The sequence below is a fragment of the Elaeis guineensis genome, chromosome 2 (assembly GCF_000442705.2).
Source record: "Elaeis guineensis isolate ETL-2024a chromosome 2, EG11, whole genome shotgun sequence".
NCBI classification, from domain to species: domain Eukaryota; kingdom Viridiplantae; phylum Streptophyta; class Magnoliopsida; order Arecales; family Arecaceae; genus Elaeis; species Elaeis guineensis.
The window spans coordinates 79,352,699-79,368,915 of NC_025994.2; the positions used below are offsets into that span (position 1 = coordinate 79,352,699).

The following is a 16,217-nucleotide window of genomic DNA, read 5'->3' on the forward strand; positions in this document are numbered from 1 at the left end:
CTAGCTTGGGCATGATTTAAGCGTGCATGATGGGTGTGCTGCCCCTTCTCAAGCACGTCATTTTTGCCTCCCAAAGCCCCTCCAAGACACTACTCGTTCAAACCCTCTTCTTAGTCTTCTAGATACCAGCTACAAGCTTTTGATTCATGTCGTAAGATTCCCCATACTGATAGAAGAAAGGGGGGAGGGGGTGGGGGTGTGCAGTTGCATCCTGGAAAGGACAAAAAAAATATTGATAACGGGAATAAATGAACGTTGGAAAAGGAAAAAAAAAAAAAAAAACATTCCCATTAATGATAGACAACTAATATTAAGATGGAATGCAGGGGATCGAACCCTGTACCTCTCGCATGCAAAGCGAGCGCTCTACCATTTGAGCTACATCCCCGTTGGGGATTTTGTCTCTCATATTCTACAATATTTGAAACTTGAAGTTTCCTTCCAAAATTTTAATTTCCTGCTTGCTTCACCACTTCCCATGCAGTCGAGCAAGCGGCAGACACGCCGGGGGCCACGTGCGTCATGATGTTGACGCCGCGAGAGTAGGAGTCAAATGGCGCGCGTCTCATGCGGATGGCGGGGCCCACACTAAATGCACGCAGGCCCAACAGCAGCATTAACATGCGCCCGCCTAGACATGGTGGTGGATTAGGTGTTGAAGCCCCCACCGGCCCTCAGGAATCTCAGCTTTCCATGGTGCCTTGGTTCACGGATGCATGACTCCTTGGGCCTCCGGCACATGCCATTCCCTCCATATTTTTATTTGGCATAGCTTTTTTTTTTTTTTTTGGAATCAATATTTGGCATAGCTTTAAAAGGAAGTAATATACGTGCAATCGCATGGAATCATATATCCTTGACCCATGGTAAAAGTAATTCCCCCAACTCTTGTACTAAGGTTATCAATAAAAGGAAAAAAAAAAAAAATGCGATGAGGTATATAAGAATTGCTGTGATTCACCGGAATAGTGTGATGTGCTGTGAGGTGTTGCTGCAGAGCATCAATCACCTCGTGACACATGGCCATGTTTTGTTTTTTTTTTTTACTTTTAATATCAGGGTTGCGTTTTAAGCAATTTTTTCTCAATGTTCCACGGGTGAAAGTTTTTAGCAAGTACTCCACACCCTCCTAATAGGAATTTCCAATGCGCAGCAGCCTTAGGATATGGCCTACACTGTAGAAAAAGGGCAAATACCTAACCCGTATAAGTAGGGGCATGAATGAGTGGCTGCCTTTGAGACATTTCTCCGTAGGAAGGCTTGGTGCTCGTTGCTCTCGAACAAAGTACATAATATAAAGCATCTAGTGATAATGTCCTATATTTTGTACTTACCATTCTATGACTCGTTCAGCGGATCCAACTCCGTCCTGGCATTTTAATGTTTTACACGTGAAGCCACCTATAATCTACCAACGTTTCAATGCTTTGTCGTATTCCTCCTGTGTCATTATAAAACTTCTTAAATTTTTTTCATGTGAAGCAAAGCCTTGGTTGGACCAAGGTTTGCCCAAAACTAATTTTAGAACATCCTTCGCAGGCCAAGGCAACATCCAAAGTTGAACAAAACTAGGCTAGCCTCAAAGCATGTTGTGGACATAAACTCGACAAAGAAGATGGTCTTCATTAAGGCATGTTGTGGATTGATTTGATTATTTTTAATCTTAATTTTTTAAATTTTAAATGATTAAGATAATCAAATTAATGAATTCTTTCACGTTGATACAACTAAAACTTGCTACCACTGACACAAATTTAGACCATGCATACTCAATCTGACTTGTAAAATAGCTCTTCAGCCTTTGGGCTATGGACATCGTTCTTTGAGAATTTCGGTTGTATCTTCTGTACAAAGAAATCATTCCAACATCAATCATTAGATTGCATAATATTTATTTCAAAATCTAGATGAATAAATTGGAGAAAGAGATTGAAATATTTTGAAATCCGTATAAGATGCGATCGATTGTTAAAGGTAACAACCGGAGCCTTTTGTTTGAAGGGAGGAGAAATAAGCCGAACCGGTCAATTTACGGTTCATTGATCGGCTCAGTTTCGAAAAACTTGGAGGTGGAGGTGGCCAGGAAATCTTTACATCTTTATTTTCTTATATTAGAAAGAAGCATGCATTCGTCACCCTTAATCCCGGGGGAGGAGTTAAACGGACGGCCCAGATGGCCCCAGAGAAGCCCTCGACGGGTTTCTCTCATCACGATTCGCGCGGCGGTCGTTCAAACATGGGTAACAAACGGCTGGATCCCGGCCCCTCCTGCCCACAAAGCGCTCGACCTTTAACCGCATCCCTCGCTCCTTTAAATCCTCCCTCTCGCTCTCCTCCGACCTTTTCACATCTCTCTTTTTTCTTTCTCCACTATTTTAGATTGCAGCGTTTTCTTGGGGTTCGAAGGATCTCGCCAATGTCGACGGAGAAGGAGAGGGAGAGCCATGTCTACATGGCCAAGCTCGCGGAGCAGGCCGAACGCTACGATGGTGAGGCTCTCGATCCGTGTTTCCCCTTGCCTCGCCTTGAATCTGTGTTTTTTTTTTTTTGCGTGTTCTTTTGACCTAGATTTCATTTACTATAGTTCATTTTTCATTGATTCATATTTTATATTTCGAAACTCATAGGCCATGGATCGTTCCTTGTTGCATTTCCCTGTGCTTTTCTTGACGTTTTTGTCGTTCTTCTGGGGAAATGTAGGTTCTATTGGAGTCATGCAGTTATATTGTTTGTTAGATCAATTTTGATTCTGTTTGTCTGATTTTTTAGCGAGAACTGTTCTTATATGTTTGCCGCCTGTTTGGATTATATGTTGTTGTTGTTGTTGTTGCTGTTATCTTATCTAGGATAAATTTCTTTGTTCATGAGATAAATTATAGAATTTTCATATCTTGATCGGTTATTTTGCAATTCTTGATCTTCTTGAAGGCGTATTTGTTTCTTGAAGGCTTATTTGTTTGCTCATGCTTGTTTTTGGAAATTTAGAAGATGATCATAAGGTCAGTGCTTGTATTGTTTCTGTAAACCTCAAAAGGGAGTTGTTGGGAGTGGAAGTATCATTTATGATGGATATAGATGCTGCGAGATCCTATGCTTTGAAGGAAGGTTCATAGCAGTTGGAAAATTTTGTCTTCTTTAAGGAAAATGATAAAATCCGAGATATTAGTTATCTGCAAGTATAAACGGAGACAAATCTGAAGGAGAAAATTTAAAAGTTATGATGGCACATTAGTGTTACGTTAATTAATAAGTTTCTACATGGAGGAGCAAGCCATCTGAGTACAGATGCAATACTAAATTAAATTTTATTTCATGGATTTATATCAACATGAAGATGGCCATATGGCATGCTATGCTATGAATGGACAGGTTATAAATTTTGGATTTCACGTAATATGCTATTTTGTGTTTGGATGCATGTTGCAACAGTACTTGCCATCCCCTCTTCCGTTCGGAGGAGACTCCAGGTTTGAAACTTTGGAGGTGATTCTCCAAGAATTTAGACCTGGATAATTCTAGTAGGTGCGTTCTCTCTATTTTCATCAAAAACAGTGAGATACAAATTTATCTAGACTTCTTGCTTAGCTTTTTCTTTTTGCCACTCATGGTGTGGATGACTTCTAGACAGTGCAAGCAAAACCTGCGCACCTGTTATGGCAATAATGGTCTGATGGTTGCTATTCTCTTGATCCAGAAATGGTTGAAAGTATGAAGAAAGTTGCCAAGCTTGATTTGGAGCTGACAGTTGAGGAGCGAAACCTCCTCTCAGTGGGTTATAAAAATGTTATTGGGGCTCGCCGAGCATCATGGCGCATCATGTCATCTATCGAGCAGAAAGAAGAGTCAAAGGGGAATGAACAAAATGTTAAACAAATTAAAGGTTATCGTCAAAAGGTGGAAGAAGAACTCACTCAGATATGCAATGATATCTTGACTATCATAGATCAGCACCTGATCCCATCTTCTGGCTCTGGGGAGTCTACGGTTTTCTATTACAAGATGTAAGTCATATTTCCACTTTACTGTATTTCTTATTCTATAGCATTTCTTCTAAGTTTATATTGATAAGAAATGTTTGGAAGTTACTTGATACTGCTGAGCTAACCTATGATCTTAGATAATAGCTTGTTAAATAGTCTTTGCTTCCAGATTGTATATAGCATTTTCTTTATAATTTTTATTCATGGAATCATGGTAAAGATTTGATTATCCACATGTGTCGTTGAGATGGTGCAGAAGACATTTATATTTGTGTTTTATCAGACATGGGCATATGGCAGTCCAAATTCATATTGAGTGAGCACTTCGATAATCTATGTATTTTACCATCAATTAATTGAGGCTGCTTTCTTTTCTTTTCGTTCTCTTTGCTTTAAAGTGTGGTAGTAACACTGGAAAGTTAGGCTAATTAGAATGTGGTGAAATGTGCCTATGGCTGATCATTAGGTGAATTGCTAGTCACGATTCTCACTACCATGATATTGTGTTTGAATGATATTGATATATAATAATTTGTCTGCAAACTAGAAATTTGTTTGAATCTTCATCGATGGCTCTGTTTAGTGATGACTTGACATCCAGAACCTTGCATTACATACATCATTATTGCCATTTTGCTGAGGATGGAAGTTTAAATTATTAGTTCCCACTTGATATCAGATAGGCCCACCCTTTTCCATTCCTTGATGCCCAAATCTGAAATGATACTTATCAATCTATCCAATTGTGTATAATGTAGGAAGGGTGATTATTACCGCTATCTTGCAGAGTTTAAGACCGATCAAGAGAGGAGAGAAGCAGCTGAACAGTCTTTGAAGGGCTATCAAGTATGTCCAGCGTTTGTTCTTTATTTTATGCCAGTGCTTTCTCTTACATGGTTTGCATTTCTTTAGGCTGCTACTAACACAGCCAACACTGATCTGCCCCCGACCCATCCAATTCGTCTCGGTCTCGCACTGAACTTCTCAGTTTTCTATTATGAAATTATGAATTCCCCTGAAAGGTATAACTAGGTCTTTCTAATATTTTGTTTTGAGTCGTTACCTTCCTCCCCTGGTTTCCTAGAATAATTTTTGGACAATTTTTCAGGGCATGTCATTTGGCAAAACAAGCCTTTGATGAGGCAATCGCAGAATTGGACACTTTAAGCGAAGAGTCCTACAAGGATAGCACATTAATTATGCAGTTGTTGAGGGACAATCTTACCCTCTGGACTTCTGATTTACCTGATGATGGAGGTATCATACCATCAATATTGTCAGTTAACTTGACATATAGCATTTTACTATCTTACATATGCACGTATTCTGGTCCGCGCCCCCCGACCCCACCAAAAAAAGAAAAGAAAAGAAAAAGAAAAAGATGCAGTGACACTGGAAACCAAAACAAATTCCCAGAGTTATTTTTCCTTGATCTGTGGAATCCAAATTTGTAATAAGTTCAATATACTTGACATCCTTTTTGTGTTAGGCATGATAACTATGAATTTTGCTAGCATGAATGGGTTGTTTGTGTATATGTATGTGCCCCCAAATATCTGCTGGTTATTTGTATGGGAGGCAAATATGAAGTCATGTAGATGCTTGCCAGAGGGATGCTTGAGTATTATCGCCTTTGTTCGGTGGGGCTGCCAACTGGTTCAGTTGGTAAAGTCACTGAGTATTGATACCAGTGACTTGGGTATAATCCTGCCCTTTAATTTAGACCAGGCTTCCTGCACTCCTAGTTCCCAGACACACACACACACACACACACACGGACGCACGCACACACACGCACACACGCAGAGAGAGAGAGAGAGACCAGACTTCCGGGCTCCAGCCCTCTAGTTCACACACACACACACACACACACAGAGAGAGAGAGAGGTTTCACACACACACACACACACACAGAGAGAGAGAGAGGTTTCACACACACACACACACACACAGAGAGAGAGAGAGAGGGGTATTTTGACTAGAAAAAGCCAATTCAATTGGTCTCAAATCTGACATGCACTGCAGGTGATGATGGTTTCAAGGGCGAGGATGCTAAAGCAGCTGCTGAATCTGAGGTATAGCAGTCACCGGAATTCTGGTCTTTTTTCATGAAACAGTCTATTATGAAGTTTTGAGTTTTGTCTGTATTAACGATAATCTAACTTTTGTTTTTCAGTCAAAGGACTAGTGGTGATGCTCATGTTCCGCAAATTTGGGACCGTCTTATATGGGGCAACCATGAGAAATCAGTCTTCACAAGGGCATTTTTTTTTTTTCAGTTGAATGGGAGTTTCTCCATTATATATCAAACTATGGGTCTCTTCCTTGAAAGGGCTTTTCTGTTTTCTGTTCTATATAATTATAGGAGAAAGCTGGCCAGTGGATTGTCTTCCTGATCTTTTAACCTTCTTCCTTTATTCATTCTCCCTTTTTATAATGATAAAGCATCTTATAGTGGTCTGTATGAGGTTAGACAGATGCAGCTTGTGGTGGACCAGCGGTGGTGGCGTTTCTATTTCTGTTTTCTTTTTGCTTATCAATTTTCTTAAATGTTTCTGAACTGTCTACGGAATCAACCTCCACATTGATCTTTTCACATAACTACATAATTTTCTAAATTGCTCTTTGCACTATTTGTTAATTCAAATTTTAACATGCAAGGTTTGTTTGTTAATGTTATTTGCAATATTAAATATTTGAAAGGTAGCAACATCTAGCTTAGGCAACAATAGTTTATTTCCAGAGATTTATCCTGGGAAAATTCCGTTCAAACATGCAGTACCTTAACAAGCGAGTTGGTATGCTCATGTGCGGTGAGGAGCTTAGGATCATCATAATAGGTGAGTGAGGTTTAAAATCTGAAGAGGCTTGGTAAAAAGAGGTTGAGAAGTCTTGTCTGAATTGAGCCAATTGCTCGAACAAAATGGTTAAGTGCCTGTGTGCCTACTTACCCGGTGGTTGGACAGGTGGTGGTAATAATACATAAAATATAGCTTGTGTAATTGCACTTAGAGTCGTCATGTTCAGACTTCATCCAGAATCAGGAGGCTTGAGAATTATTGATACTTTAGTTGATCATATAAAGAGGTTTTCAGGGTTATGATTTGACATGATTTGCAGACCTATTTTATTGCAGTTTTCTCAGTCAAGTCAGTCATGTTGCGGAAAAAGGAAAAACAGAAGAAAAGCACAAAGGTCGGCTTTCCTATAAAAATAGTAAAATCCAGGTTCATCGCATTTGCAATCAGCCATGGAAATGTCTAGTTGGTATAGCTATCATCACTTTTGATTCATGAGAATGCTTAGTTGAAAGATTGGTGTCAGATATTGCCATGGTGAAGCAAACATACGGGCTGTGCAGCATTTTTTTTTTTTTAATAAGGAAGGCGATGCCCATCCAAAGTTTTCATGAAGCAAATGAAATGAAGTTTACAGAAGTGCACTAATTAAGAGAAAGGGAAAAAATACCATAAAATAAACAAACAGCTATAGGAGATGAAAGTTAGATGATAAGAGATCTGACTGGTTCCACAAATGCTTTTTTTTTCCTGGTCCAGAAGCAGAATTCCCTGACCATGGCGGAGATCCCTGCTCTTTCCATTCTTTGATGAAAGAATTTAATGGCACGGTGATAACCAGATAGATTTAATGATAATAAGTAGGACACCTTTTTTCTGATTTGAAGCATCCCTAATCATTAAGAGACCAGTAGCAATGAAGAGGTGGTCACGGGCCTTCTGTAGAGCTTATGCAGCCACCCCTCTTTGTCCAGGTTCTCAGAGTAAGAAGCTAACCCTGGTTTGCTAACCAAGCAAATAGGATTATTTTAGTTGGCATTGGTGGTATCCTGAAACTAGTTTTGCGTAGCCACCTGCCGAATACACAAACTCACCATTCCTACAAATATATAAACACAGTTGGAAAATCTTTGAGATACATATATAAACACAGTTGGAAAATCTTTGAGATACATACATACATACATATGTATGTGTTGCGGCCAATCGCCTCGTCGTCCGACCGCCGGGAAGCGTGCACGTGCACCTGCAAAAACGAGAAGTCCATTCTGACCGGAGGCGGCTCCGGCGGGGACCCTCCGACGGTCAAGTCAGAGAGGTGATTGGGCAACAGTGAAATGTAGACAGAGAGCTCGAGCGAGAGAGAGAGAGAGGAGAGAGCCTGCGTTTTTGGGAGGGACGGAGCGGATCCATTGCACTGTTGCCTTCCCCGGTTTATATAGCGGAGCACGGTATGGCGCCGTCATTAATGGCGCGGACAAGTGAGGAACTGTCAACTCACTGTAGATTGTCAGAGTCGTCGTGAAAATGTCACGTCGCCGCGCGGCTGTCAAATCACCAGGGTTGACCATGCCCCCGACGGGACAATGCCCCTAGGTAGCCGTGCCGCATGTCGCTGTCAGAACTGACAAGGTCTGGCGGCTGTACGGCGATTGAAGGAACCGACCGACCCAAAGTCGGTAGCCAGCTGAGTGGCGTCGGGCCCCTCCGTTGGTCGGCGAGCCTCCCCTGAGTCGGCCATCGGACCTCGGGGTTCAGTCGGTCGGGGAAAGGTGCGCCCGACGTATCTTCAGTCGGTCGTAAGTCGATAATTAACCGGTGATGGCGTCCGTCAATCGGTCGCCCCGACCGACGATCGGTCGGTCTATCGGCCAGTCGGAGTCGTCCGTCGGAGTCGGTCGGGCCGCCGGTCGTCGGGCCGCCGTTAGTCGGTCGGGCACCGGTCGGTCGGTCGGGCTGCCGTTGGTCGGTCGGGCGGTGGGTATCCCCCAACAGTATGCACACACACACATACATAAATAAATAAATACACACACATGTATGTATGTATACATATAGACACACACACATATACATATACATATATATATATACAATTATATATCTCTCTACACACACACACACACACATATATATATATATATATATATATATATATATATAAAACATTAGTTCCTCGCCCCTCCCACGCAACACCCTAACAAGGTTTTGAGGATGAGAAGATTAGGCTGGGATGATGGGAACCTTAGACCCGCTCGACCATCCTGAATACATAAATATCTGTTGGGCGTGCATTTCTGGGGCCACCAACAAACCAGCAGTTGGGATCCCCTAGCTGAAACCTTGCGTATCTTAACACCCTAGAAATTATTAATTTTAACCTATATTAAGTGGAGGTTTTCTTTGCTTCTCCAGAAACATATTTCCCTGGGAACCTGAAACAAGAAATACGGAAAAAGATTGGCAATAAGGAGAATTTTAGTCCTAATAACTTGAGGTTACAACACCATTTGAGTAATCTCAAAGTCAGCAATGAGCATTTAACTGGTCTAGTTCTTGAATCCAACCAAATGCAACTGAATGGTTGATGAGACACATGACGCATCCCATGGCAAGTAATCAACAAGGTAACATCAATTTTTTGCACCCAAATAGAATTTACAAAGGGCAGTCCAGAAGGAACCTCCACTAAACATAAATGATGTTGGCAAGGTCTTTGCCATCTATTCAGTTCCAAAAACATGGCGACATACATTTCAAGAAGGAAATGTGAACTAATGCATATATACATGAGGGCTGAAACGTCTGAGAGGGGGAAATGTGGCTTCTGGTATTGAGCTGTGCAGATGAGTCACCGTCATTAGTGAATCTCGATCCTCTGATTCAAAAAACACTTTTACATAAGATAGAATGATGCCACCATGAATCTAAACTTTAAAAAAGATGGAACTCTCCAGGTCATTCTCTGCCATGTCATACAGTAATCTGAAAAAAAAAAAAATCACCTCTACTAATGCATGTTACTGCTCGTCCTTGACAAAAAAACTCTGGGGCAAGGAAAAATCTTCCTCCTGATTTAAAGTGTCCGTCTCTTCATCATCTGGTTTCTGGATTTACAAGCAAACATAGCTGCTGTTATTTTTACTCTTATCATCCAGACAGGTAATTGCATTTAAAGGCAGAATGTAAAAACTATCCAACATTTGATGCAAAACAATTACAAATGCAAGACTAAGATTCCAGCAATTTATAACATTACAACAGGTGACATCACATAAAACTCAACTTTGAATCCACATCTTTTATGTGGAAACTTCCAACACTTACCTGAAAAGGAAAATTTTACAGTTAAAAAGAAAGGTCAGGCATAGCAAGGTCTAAAAATTTACTCTTGAAAAAGGAAAGAAAAACAAGTTGCATTTTAAGGTTGTAAATATTTAAGGCTTTGGTTAAAATCAATAGCCAACAATGTGTTGGAGAAGCATCAGTTTTGTAACTTCTTGACTTCACTTTGAGTCACAAAAAAAAGAAAAGAAAAGAAAAAGTGAATTAAAAAACAAGAACACTTCCCCGACAGCATACTGGATGGAGTCAAAGGTGTTCTCAGAGTTTTGTGCAGTGGTCATGTATCATGAGATAGAGAGAGATATAAATAAATAAATCACATTACATATAAAAGTGATGCTTATCTAAGATGTATCAACAAAAGACTACCACATGAATAAATTTGACTAGAAAAATATATAAATCAACGGCAAGATGCATTGCAAGTGTCCATTTTAAAAGATAAGTCAGGAAAGAGATCACCAGTTGCATCAACACAGGTGAAAGGGAAAACTGACATAAGATTGCCATGTGTATCAGCAACTGAGGACTAATTTTCTCTCTTAATAAACCGCAAAACAAAATCCCTGAAGCAAACTGGAACAGGTGCTAGGGTGACCCCCTGCATAAAGGGATTCAGGTGTAATATTTTAAAAAGAAGCACCTTAACAGAGCTCATGTACAAATCAAGGTTCCCGGAGATGGAACCGGGATCCATGCCGGCGGGCCGGTGGTATGAGTCCGTATGAGTCCGTACCAGATTGGTGCGAACCGACACGGTAGAGAAGGGACCAGAGGGAGAAAAAAAAAGAAAGGAAGAGAGGGGAAAGAAGAGAGGAAGAGAGGGAGAAGAAGAGAGGGCTTCCGGCAGCCATCGAAGCTCTTTCCAAGCCGGAGGCCGTCGGAGCTCTTTTCGAGCTCGGTATAAGTGGAGGGAGGAAAGGAGAGAGAGGGAGAGACTCACTAGATCACCGAAGGCCGTCAGAGGTCTCCGGATGGACGCCAATGCCAATGCGACTTCTCCGACGGCCGACAAGCAAGCGTCGAGGGCGGCCGATGCCTAGCGCGCCGAGGACGGCCTCCGCCCTCCTCCCGCGCAGAATAGGGGTTCGCCCTTGTTCCGTGTTGTTTTTTTTTCTAAACAGGCGAAGTTGGCAAATGATATGCCAACTCCACCTTATTTTTTTTAAAAAAAAAAATTCATGAAGTTGGCACTAGGTTGCCGATTTCACGTGTTAAAATAAAAAAAAAAAAATCTGAAACAGGGACGAACCCCTATTTTCGAAAACAAAGGAGGCGGAGCCGTAGAGGCCCTCCTCTGTCTCAACCGCCCATAGGCCCGTAGGCGTGGGCTCGCCGGCCACCGGAGATCTCACAATGGAGGCACCGTCTGTCCAGAGGCCTTCAACAGCCTCTAAAGGCTCAATAAGGACCTCCCACTCTCTCTCCTTCCCTCCCTCCGCACATATCGACCTTTGCAAAATGTCAAACGGCCTTCGGTGGCTGCCCGAGACCCTTTTTTCCTCTCCCTATCCTTCTCTCCCCCCTCTCTCTTCCCCTCTTTCTTCTCCGTCCCTCCGAGAACCGATTTGGATACTGAAACCATCCCGGTTCCTCGTCGGTTCGGCTCGATACAGAGTGTACCAGGTGGTTCGACACAGTTTTGAAAACCCTGATACAAATCAATGTTGTGTTGGTCACCTTTATGTAGTAAGAAACTGCATGTACCTAAAAGAATCACCACTCAAATTAATAATAACTATAGTAGTAATAAAAATTAAAGCATGTTTAGATAAAGTTTAAAGTAAATGAATTTTTTGAAAAACTCTATTTGGTGGCTTTTCATAAAATCTGTATTGGAAAAACTGACAGGCCATTAAACCTGAAAAATGAGCTTTGAAAAAACAGGTTCTCCTTGTTTCCTATAAACATGTGTTAAATCAGGTTTTATGATTGTCTGTTTAAATAAGAATAATTAAGAGAGGGAATAACAAACCCACACCAAAGAGAATACGTGAGCAATACCATGTGACGATGATCAAAACAACCTAGTCTCAACACCGAATGCACTTGTTGGTATAATTTGCATGATTATCTAAGGGTTACCAAATCATTAAATGTGTGAAACCTTCACATAGGAAAGTACCATTCAGACAATTATTAGTTTAGCACTGATGATAGAAGAGCAACGAGCACTTTCAGAAACCAACAGATAGGAATCTAACAATGAAGAACTTTTATCTGTCTTCTTTTGATGGATAAGACTCTATAATGTAAGGACCACTGTGTAGATATAGAAGTGCCTCAATTAAAGCCTGTACAGTTGAATAAAATAACTTTTTCAAGAGCATTAATAATGTCTTTGGCCTTTCAGATCCAACAGCAAATGTAAATCAGATACAAGGAGCCATCCATGGTACAATTTCCACCTCAGTGCCTTCTGCTGCTTTACTAAATCACAAAGGGGTTGTGCAACAACCCCTTTTGTAACTGATTGATACATTAGAGTTAACCAAGACACAACAGAAGGATCAGTTATATGTAAGCTTGGTACAAGGGAATCTTAATTGTTCAGGCATTATATCGATTCTTCTCGCTAAGATGTTGAATATAAATATAATCTGCAATATTTACTGCATATGGGCATATGACTACCCTTTTTAACATGTTTCAAAGTAATGTAAAGCCCATCATAAGTCAATACCTCCAAGTCAAAGTTTCAAAAATTTTAACACAACAAAGGTTTAGTATTTCACCTAATTTGGCATCTTATTCCCAGAGTTATAAGACAGTTAACAACCACACTCTTAATTTTACAGCTTTCTTCCAATGAAAGTTTCATGGTATTTGTATAATTCCTTTGTTTGATGTAAATGAGGTGTTTACTTAGTCCATTTTCAGCAGAAGTTTCTCTTCCCACCAAAGGTCATTCAGTGCGTGAGACTGTCCATCAGAAAATATGCACCATGAGGCCATGGCTGTGACAATTAACCTAGCCACATGCATTTTAGCAGGCTTCAGAATGATACTTCACAATAAAAACCTACTTAAGCTCGTCAAAGACTAACATATCCATACTATAATGTACAAGACATACTATGACGTTGAAATGTTCAAATGACATGGTTATGTGTGCTATGCATTTGAAGCATCAGCCTGTATCACAACATACTGGTGCAACAAATATGCTACATTTGGTCCACAATCATAGGCTAATTTTGTATAGTTTGTTTGTCTATCATATCAATCATGCAAGTAGATTCCTCCCTTGTCTGCACCCTCATTTACTCGATCAAAACAATTAACCTTTGGAACCCTCTCCATTAATTATACTTTAGAACTAGAATTTAACAGTGCAAAGCATTCTACAACTTGCTACCATCTCTATGTTCGCTTTTTTGTTAGGAGTTGATGAAATCTGCATGCTCATGAACCTTCTCATAATCTCATTCACCTCCAGCTCCAAAAGACACAACAAACAATGTAATTCCTTTTCTCTTGAACTTCAAAATTTTGCTGGTCAATTTTAACGGTGCCAAAAACATTTCATACCTTGATGCATTTGTGTATATTGTTTAACATCTAGAAACTCTATTGCCAAAAGGTTCTTAGACATTCTTGTATACCTTCAAAAATTAATTACTTTGCTATTTGGAGTATCAACTTAAAATATGTATTGGGCCTTTAATATGACTTTTCTCAATAAAAATAACTAGTTCTTGATTTCCCTTGATGAGATGAACCCAAAACCGGTTGACATTCTATTGCAACCTCATAAATCCTCAATTATAAGAAGCCATCTTTCATCAAGACTTATTAGAGCTCTACTAAACTTGAATAAGGTGATAAAATTTATTATCGCAATTGAGTGAAGGTAAAAGATGAGAATTTTTTTGTTGCCGCTTGTACCAAATTCTTTATGTGCCAATAGTTTACTTCTGCTTTCTTTATATGCATTATAAACGACTTCATAACTCCATAAAACAAGATCATGAGTCCTTAGTATCATAATTTGATTATTTTACCGGTTGCAAGAATTGGCATCTTTTCACTTAAAAGGTGCTCCATGTCCAAGAACCAATGAATAGTTTCACCTAAACATGTGTTTGCATAGAATTAAGATTCAAATGTTTAACCCAGCCATGCTTCTAAACATATTAGCCATTAGCACTCATCAAGGTACCATCTCAAACCAAGTATGAGGTGTATCCTTTTTTCACAGAAGCCCACATTACAGAGGATTGACTTGAAATTAATCAAAGCTAGATAAAGATGCCCTGCATGAACCAAACATTGCAGATGGTCACCAACATTAAGTGCACGAACCCCATGTAATCTTTAGATTTCAAATATAAAATGATTAAAGATAAGGTAGTATATGACATAAATTCTGCTCAGACCTCACTAATACTCACATACAGTCCACTCCCCCCACCTCCTCTCCCCCCGACCCCCAGGAAAAAATGAACACGCAAATATACGTCATACCACTTCAGTATGTGCAGTTATTATCTCTAATACCATGGAACTAATTCATCTTCTACATGTTGTTAAATGTTCCCTTGCATTTCTTTTATCCTTTAAGTTGCCAGTCAAAAATGTGGACAGGGATACATCATACTTTCTAGCTACATCTAATGTGATAATAAAGGCAAACATTATAGCAATAGAACCATAGATACTAAGAAGAATCTTCACTTCACCAGCATTTCCAAATTGAAGAAGCGGTCTAGCAACTGCAAAACCTCATCTGCTGAGAAGTGTCTGTCAAAGCTGCAATAACAAGCTATAGCTATAAGCATAAGTTACATATAATGAATTTTCTGTATTCATCATGCATGGTATTATCGCATATTCCTAATACATAAATCAAAAGGCCACAAAACTAACCTCCTGTGCAAATATTCCATCAGACCATAGAGAACAAAGTGGCGATGGATACCTGTATAGAAATGGTCGTACAACACGAGAATTTAGATGGGCAATCATATTCATAACTAGAAAGGATGAAATCAAAAGATCGTAAACCATTATCGCTAGTAGTACTTTTGTCTCACTTTTAGAACATGGTATACTCGGCTTGATTACAATTCATTTAGAGATTTTGGCTCAAAACTAACCTTTTTTCACCCTTAGATTAATATACGTAAAAGATGGAGACATCAAGTCCATCAAATTGGGTGTTAACTTCAAGGACATGAACAATTTCATAGCTTCCTGCATGGATTATGGTTACATGGAAGCCATTCTTATATCTTCCTAATCATGAACTAAGAATCTAGAACCAAATAACATTATCCCAGTGTACATATCAACTAGATATACCCTACAACATCAAGTCCAACCAAGACCAAATTTTTCATCAAAGCTTAGCATCTCCATGCATCCTTTTTGGTCCGCCACATTATATCCGAGGGAGCGAGCAGAAGCTCCTACGAACGAGAACACGAGAGATAAAAATCATTTTTATTGCGACCATCTAGTTGTTCCTTGCATTTCCACGTCACGGGCATAAAGAATTTCCACCACAAACAAACATGCAAGAACTTTTGAGACATAGAAGAGACAGATCGGTTCACAGCGTCAAGTAAAGAAGAAACTAGTAACTAATTAAGTTAGAATAAGGATAAAGAGGAAAAAAAAAACCTTGTAATTTAGAAGGAGGGTAGATTTCCAGAGCTTCCAGGACCCTCAATTCCAGTTCCACCTGCGACTGCTCCTAATAAAGAGAAAAACCATAAAAAAATAAAATATATACACACAGATTAAACAAAGAAAGTTGATTCGAATAATCCAATGCATAAACCATGCCAAAATAAGAAGCGGAAAGAGTCCAACGGGAGATTTCGAACCATGGGTAACGAAGAGGCTGAGGACGGGGGAGCCTGACCCGGGGAATGGACCGAGAGGCCGTCTTGCTCCTCCTCGCCCGCCGCTTCCATTCTCTTATTTCTATCGATCTCGTTAAAAGAAAAACCCTAATCCAGGTTACTCCAAGAAACCCCAGAAGGAGAGTTTTTTTTTTTTTTTTTTTTTTTTTTTGCGGTGGTACCGCGGGCGAGATCGGCGGGCTTCCGGGTACGCCACCAGTAACGGCTTTGAGGGCGCGCTGCTG

At 40.1% G+C, this 16,217-nt stretch overlaps 2 protein-coding genes and 1 non-coding gene across 4 annotated transcripts; 1 reads left to right on the top strand and 2 right to left on the bottom strand.

Annotated features, from left to right (window-relative positions):
* Positions 1-313: 313 nt before the first annotated feature.
* TRNAA-UGC (transfer RNA alanine (anticodon UGC)) lies at positions 314-388 on the bottom strand. The gene has a single exon. It is a non-coding gene; the product is annotated as a tRNA-Ala (tRNA).
* A 1,905-nt stretch (positions 389-2,293) lies between these two features.
* LOC105058213 (14-3-3-like protein GF14 iota) lies at positions 2,294-6,401 on the top strand. The gene is made up of 7 exons (XM_010941076.3): positions 2,294-2,489; positions 3,695-4,001; positions 4,739-4,826; positions 4,893-5,002; positions 5,089-5,237; positions 6,006-6,055; positions 6,157-6,401. The coding sequence occupies exons 1-7, from the start codon at positions 2,417-2,419 to the stop codon at positions 6,166-6,168; spliced, it is 789 nt and encodes a 262-aa protein (XP_010939378.1). The 5' UTR covers positions 2,294-2,416; the 3' UTR covers positions 6,169-6,401.
* Positions 6,402-9,394: 2,993 nt separating this feature from the next.
* LOC105058218 (uncharacterized) lies at positions 9,395-16,217 on the bottom strand. Of its 2 annotated transcripts, XM_010941088.4 has the most exons (7): positions 15,955-16,217; positions 15,749-15,821; positions 14,993-15,044; positions 14,806-14,875; positions 10,064-10,105; positions 9,784-9,885; positions 9,395-9,656 (listed from the first exon to the last, which is right to left on the bottom strand). In XM_010941088.4, the coding sequence occupies exons 1-6, from the start codon at positions 16,042-16,044 to the stop codon at positions 9,799-9,801; spliced, it is 414 nt and encodes a 137-aa protein (XP_010939390.1). In that variant the 5' UTR covers positions 16,045-16,217; the 3' UTR covers positions 9,395-9,656; positions 9,784-9,798. The 2 variants fall into 2 exon arrangements, with proteins under 2 accessions (XP_010939390.1, XP_010939405.1); XM_010941103.4 differs by lacking the exon at positions 10,064-10,105 and having other exon boundaries at positions 15,955-16,199.

Excerpts from the sequence above, each read along its gene's own strand:
- LOC105058218 (XM_010941088.4), bottom strand. The coding sequence starts at position 16,044 with ATGGAAGCGGCGGGCGAGGAGGAGCAAGACGGCCTCTCGGTCCATTCC. Across the intron at positions 15,822-15,954 it reads CAGCCTCTTCGTTACCCATG|GAGCAGTCGCAGGTGGAACT; the intron begins GTTCGAAATCTC and ends TCTCTTTATTAG. Across the intron at positions 10,106-14,805 it reads TCTTCAATTTGGAAATGCTG|GTAAGTGTTGGAAGTTTCCA; the intron begins GTGAAGTGAAGA and ends TTTCCTTTTCAG.
- LOC105058213 (XM_010941076.3), top strand. The coding sequence starts at position 2,417 with ATGTCGACGGAGAAGGAGAGGGAGAGCCATGTCTACATGGCCAAGCTC. Across the intron at positions 5,003-5,088 it reads ATTATGAATTCCCCTGAAAG|GGCATGTCATTTGGCAAAAC; the intron begins GTATAACTAGGT and ends ACAATTTTTCAG. Across the intron at positions 5,238-6,005 it reads TGATTTACCTGATGATGGAG|GTGATGATGGTTTCAAGGGC; the intron begins GTATCATACCAT and ends CATGCACTGCAG.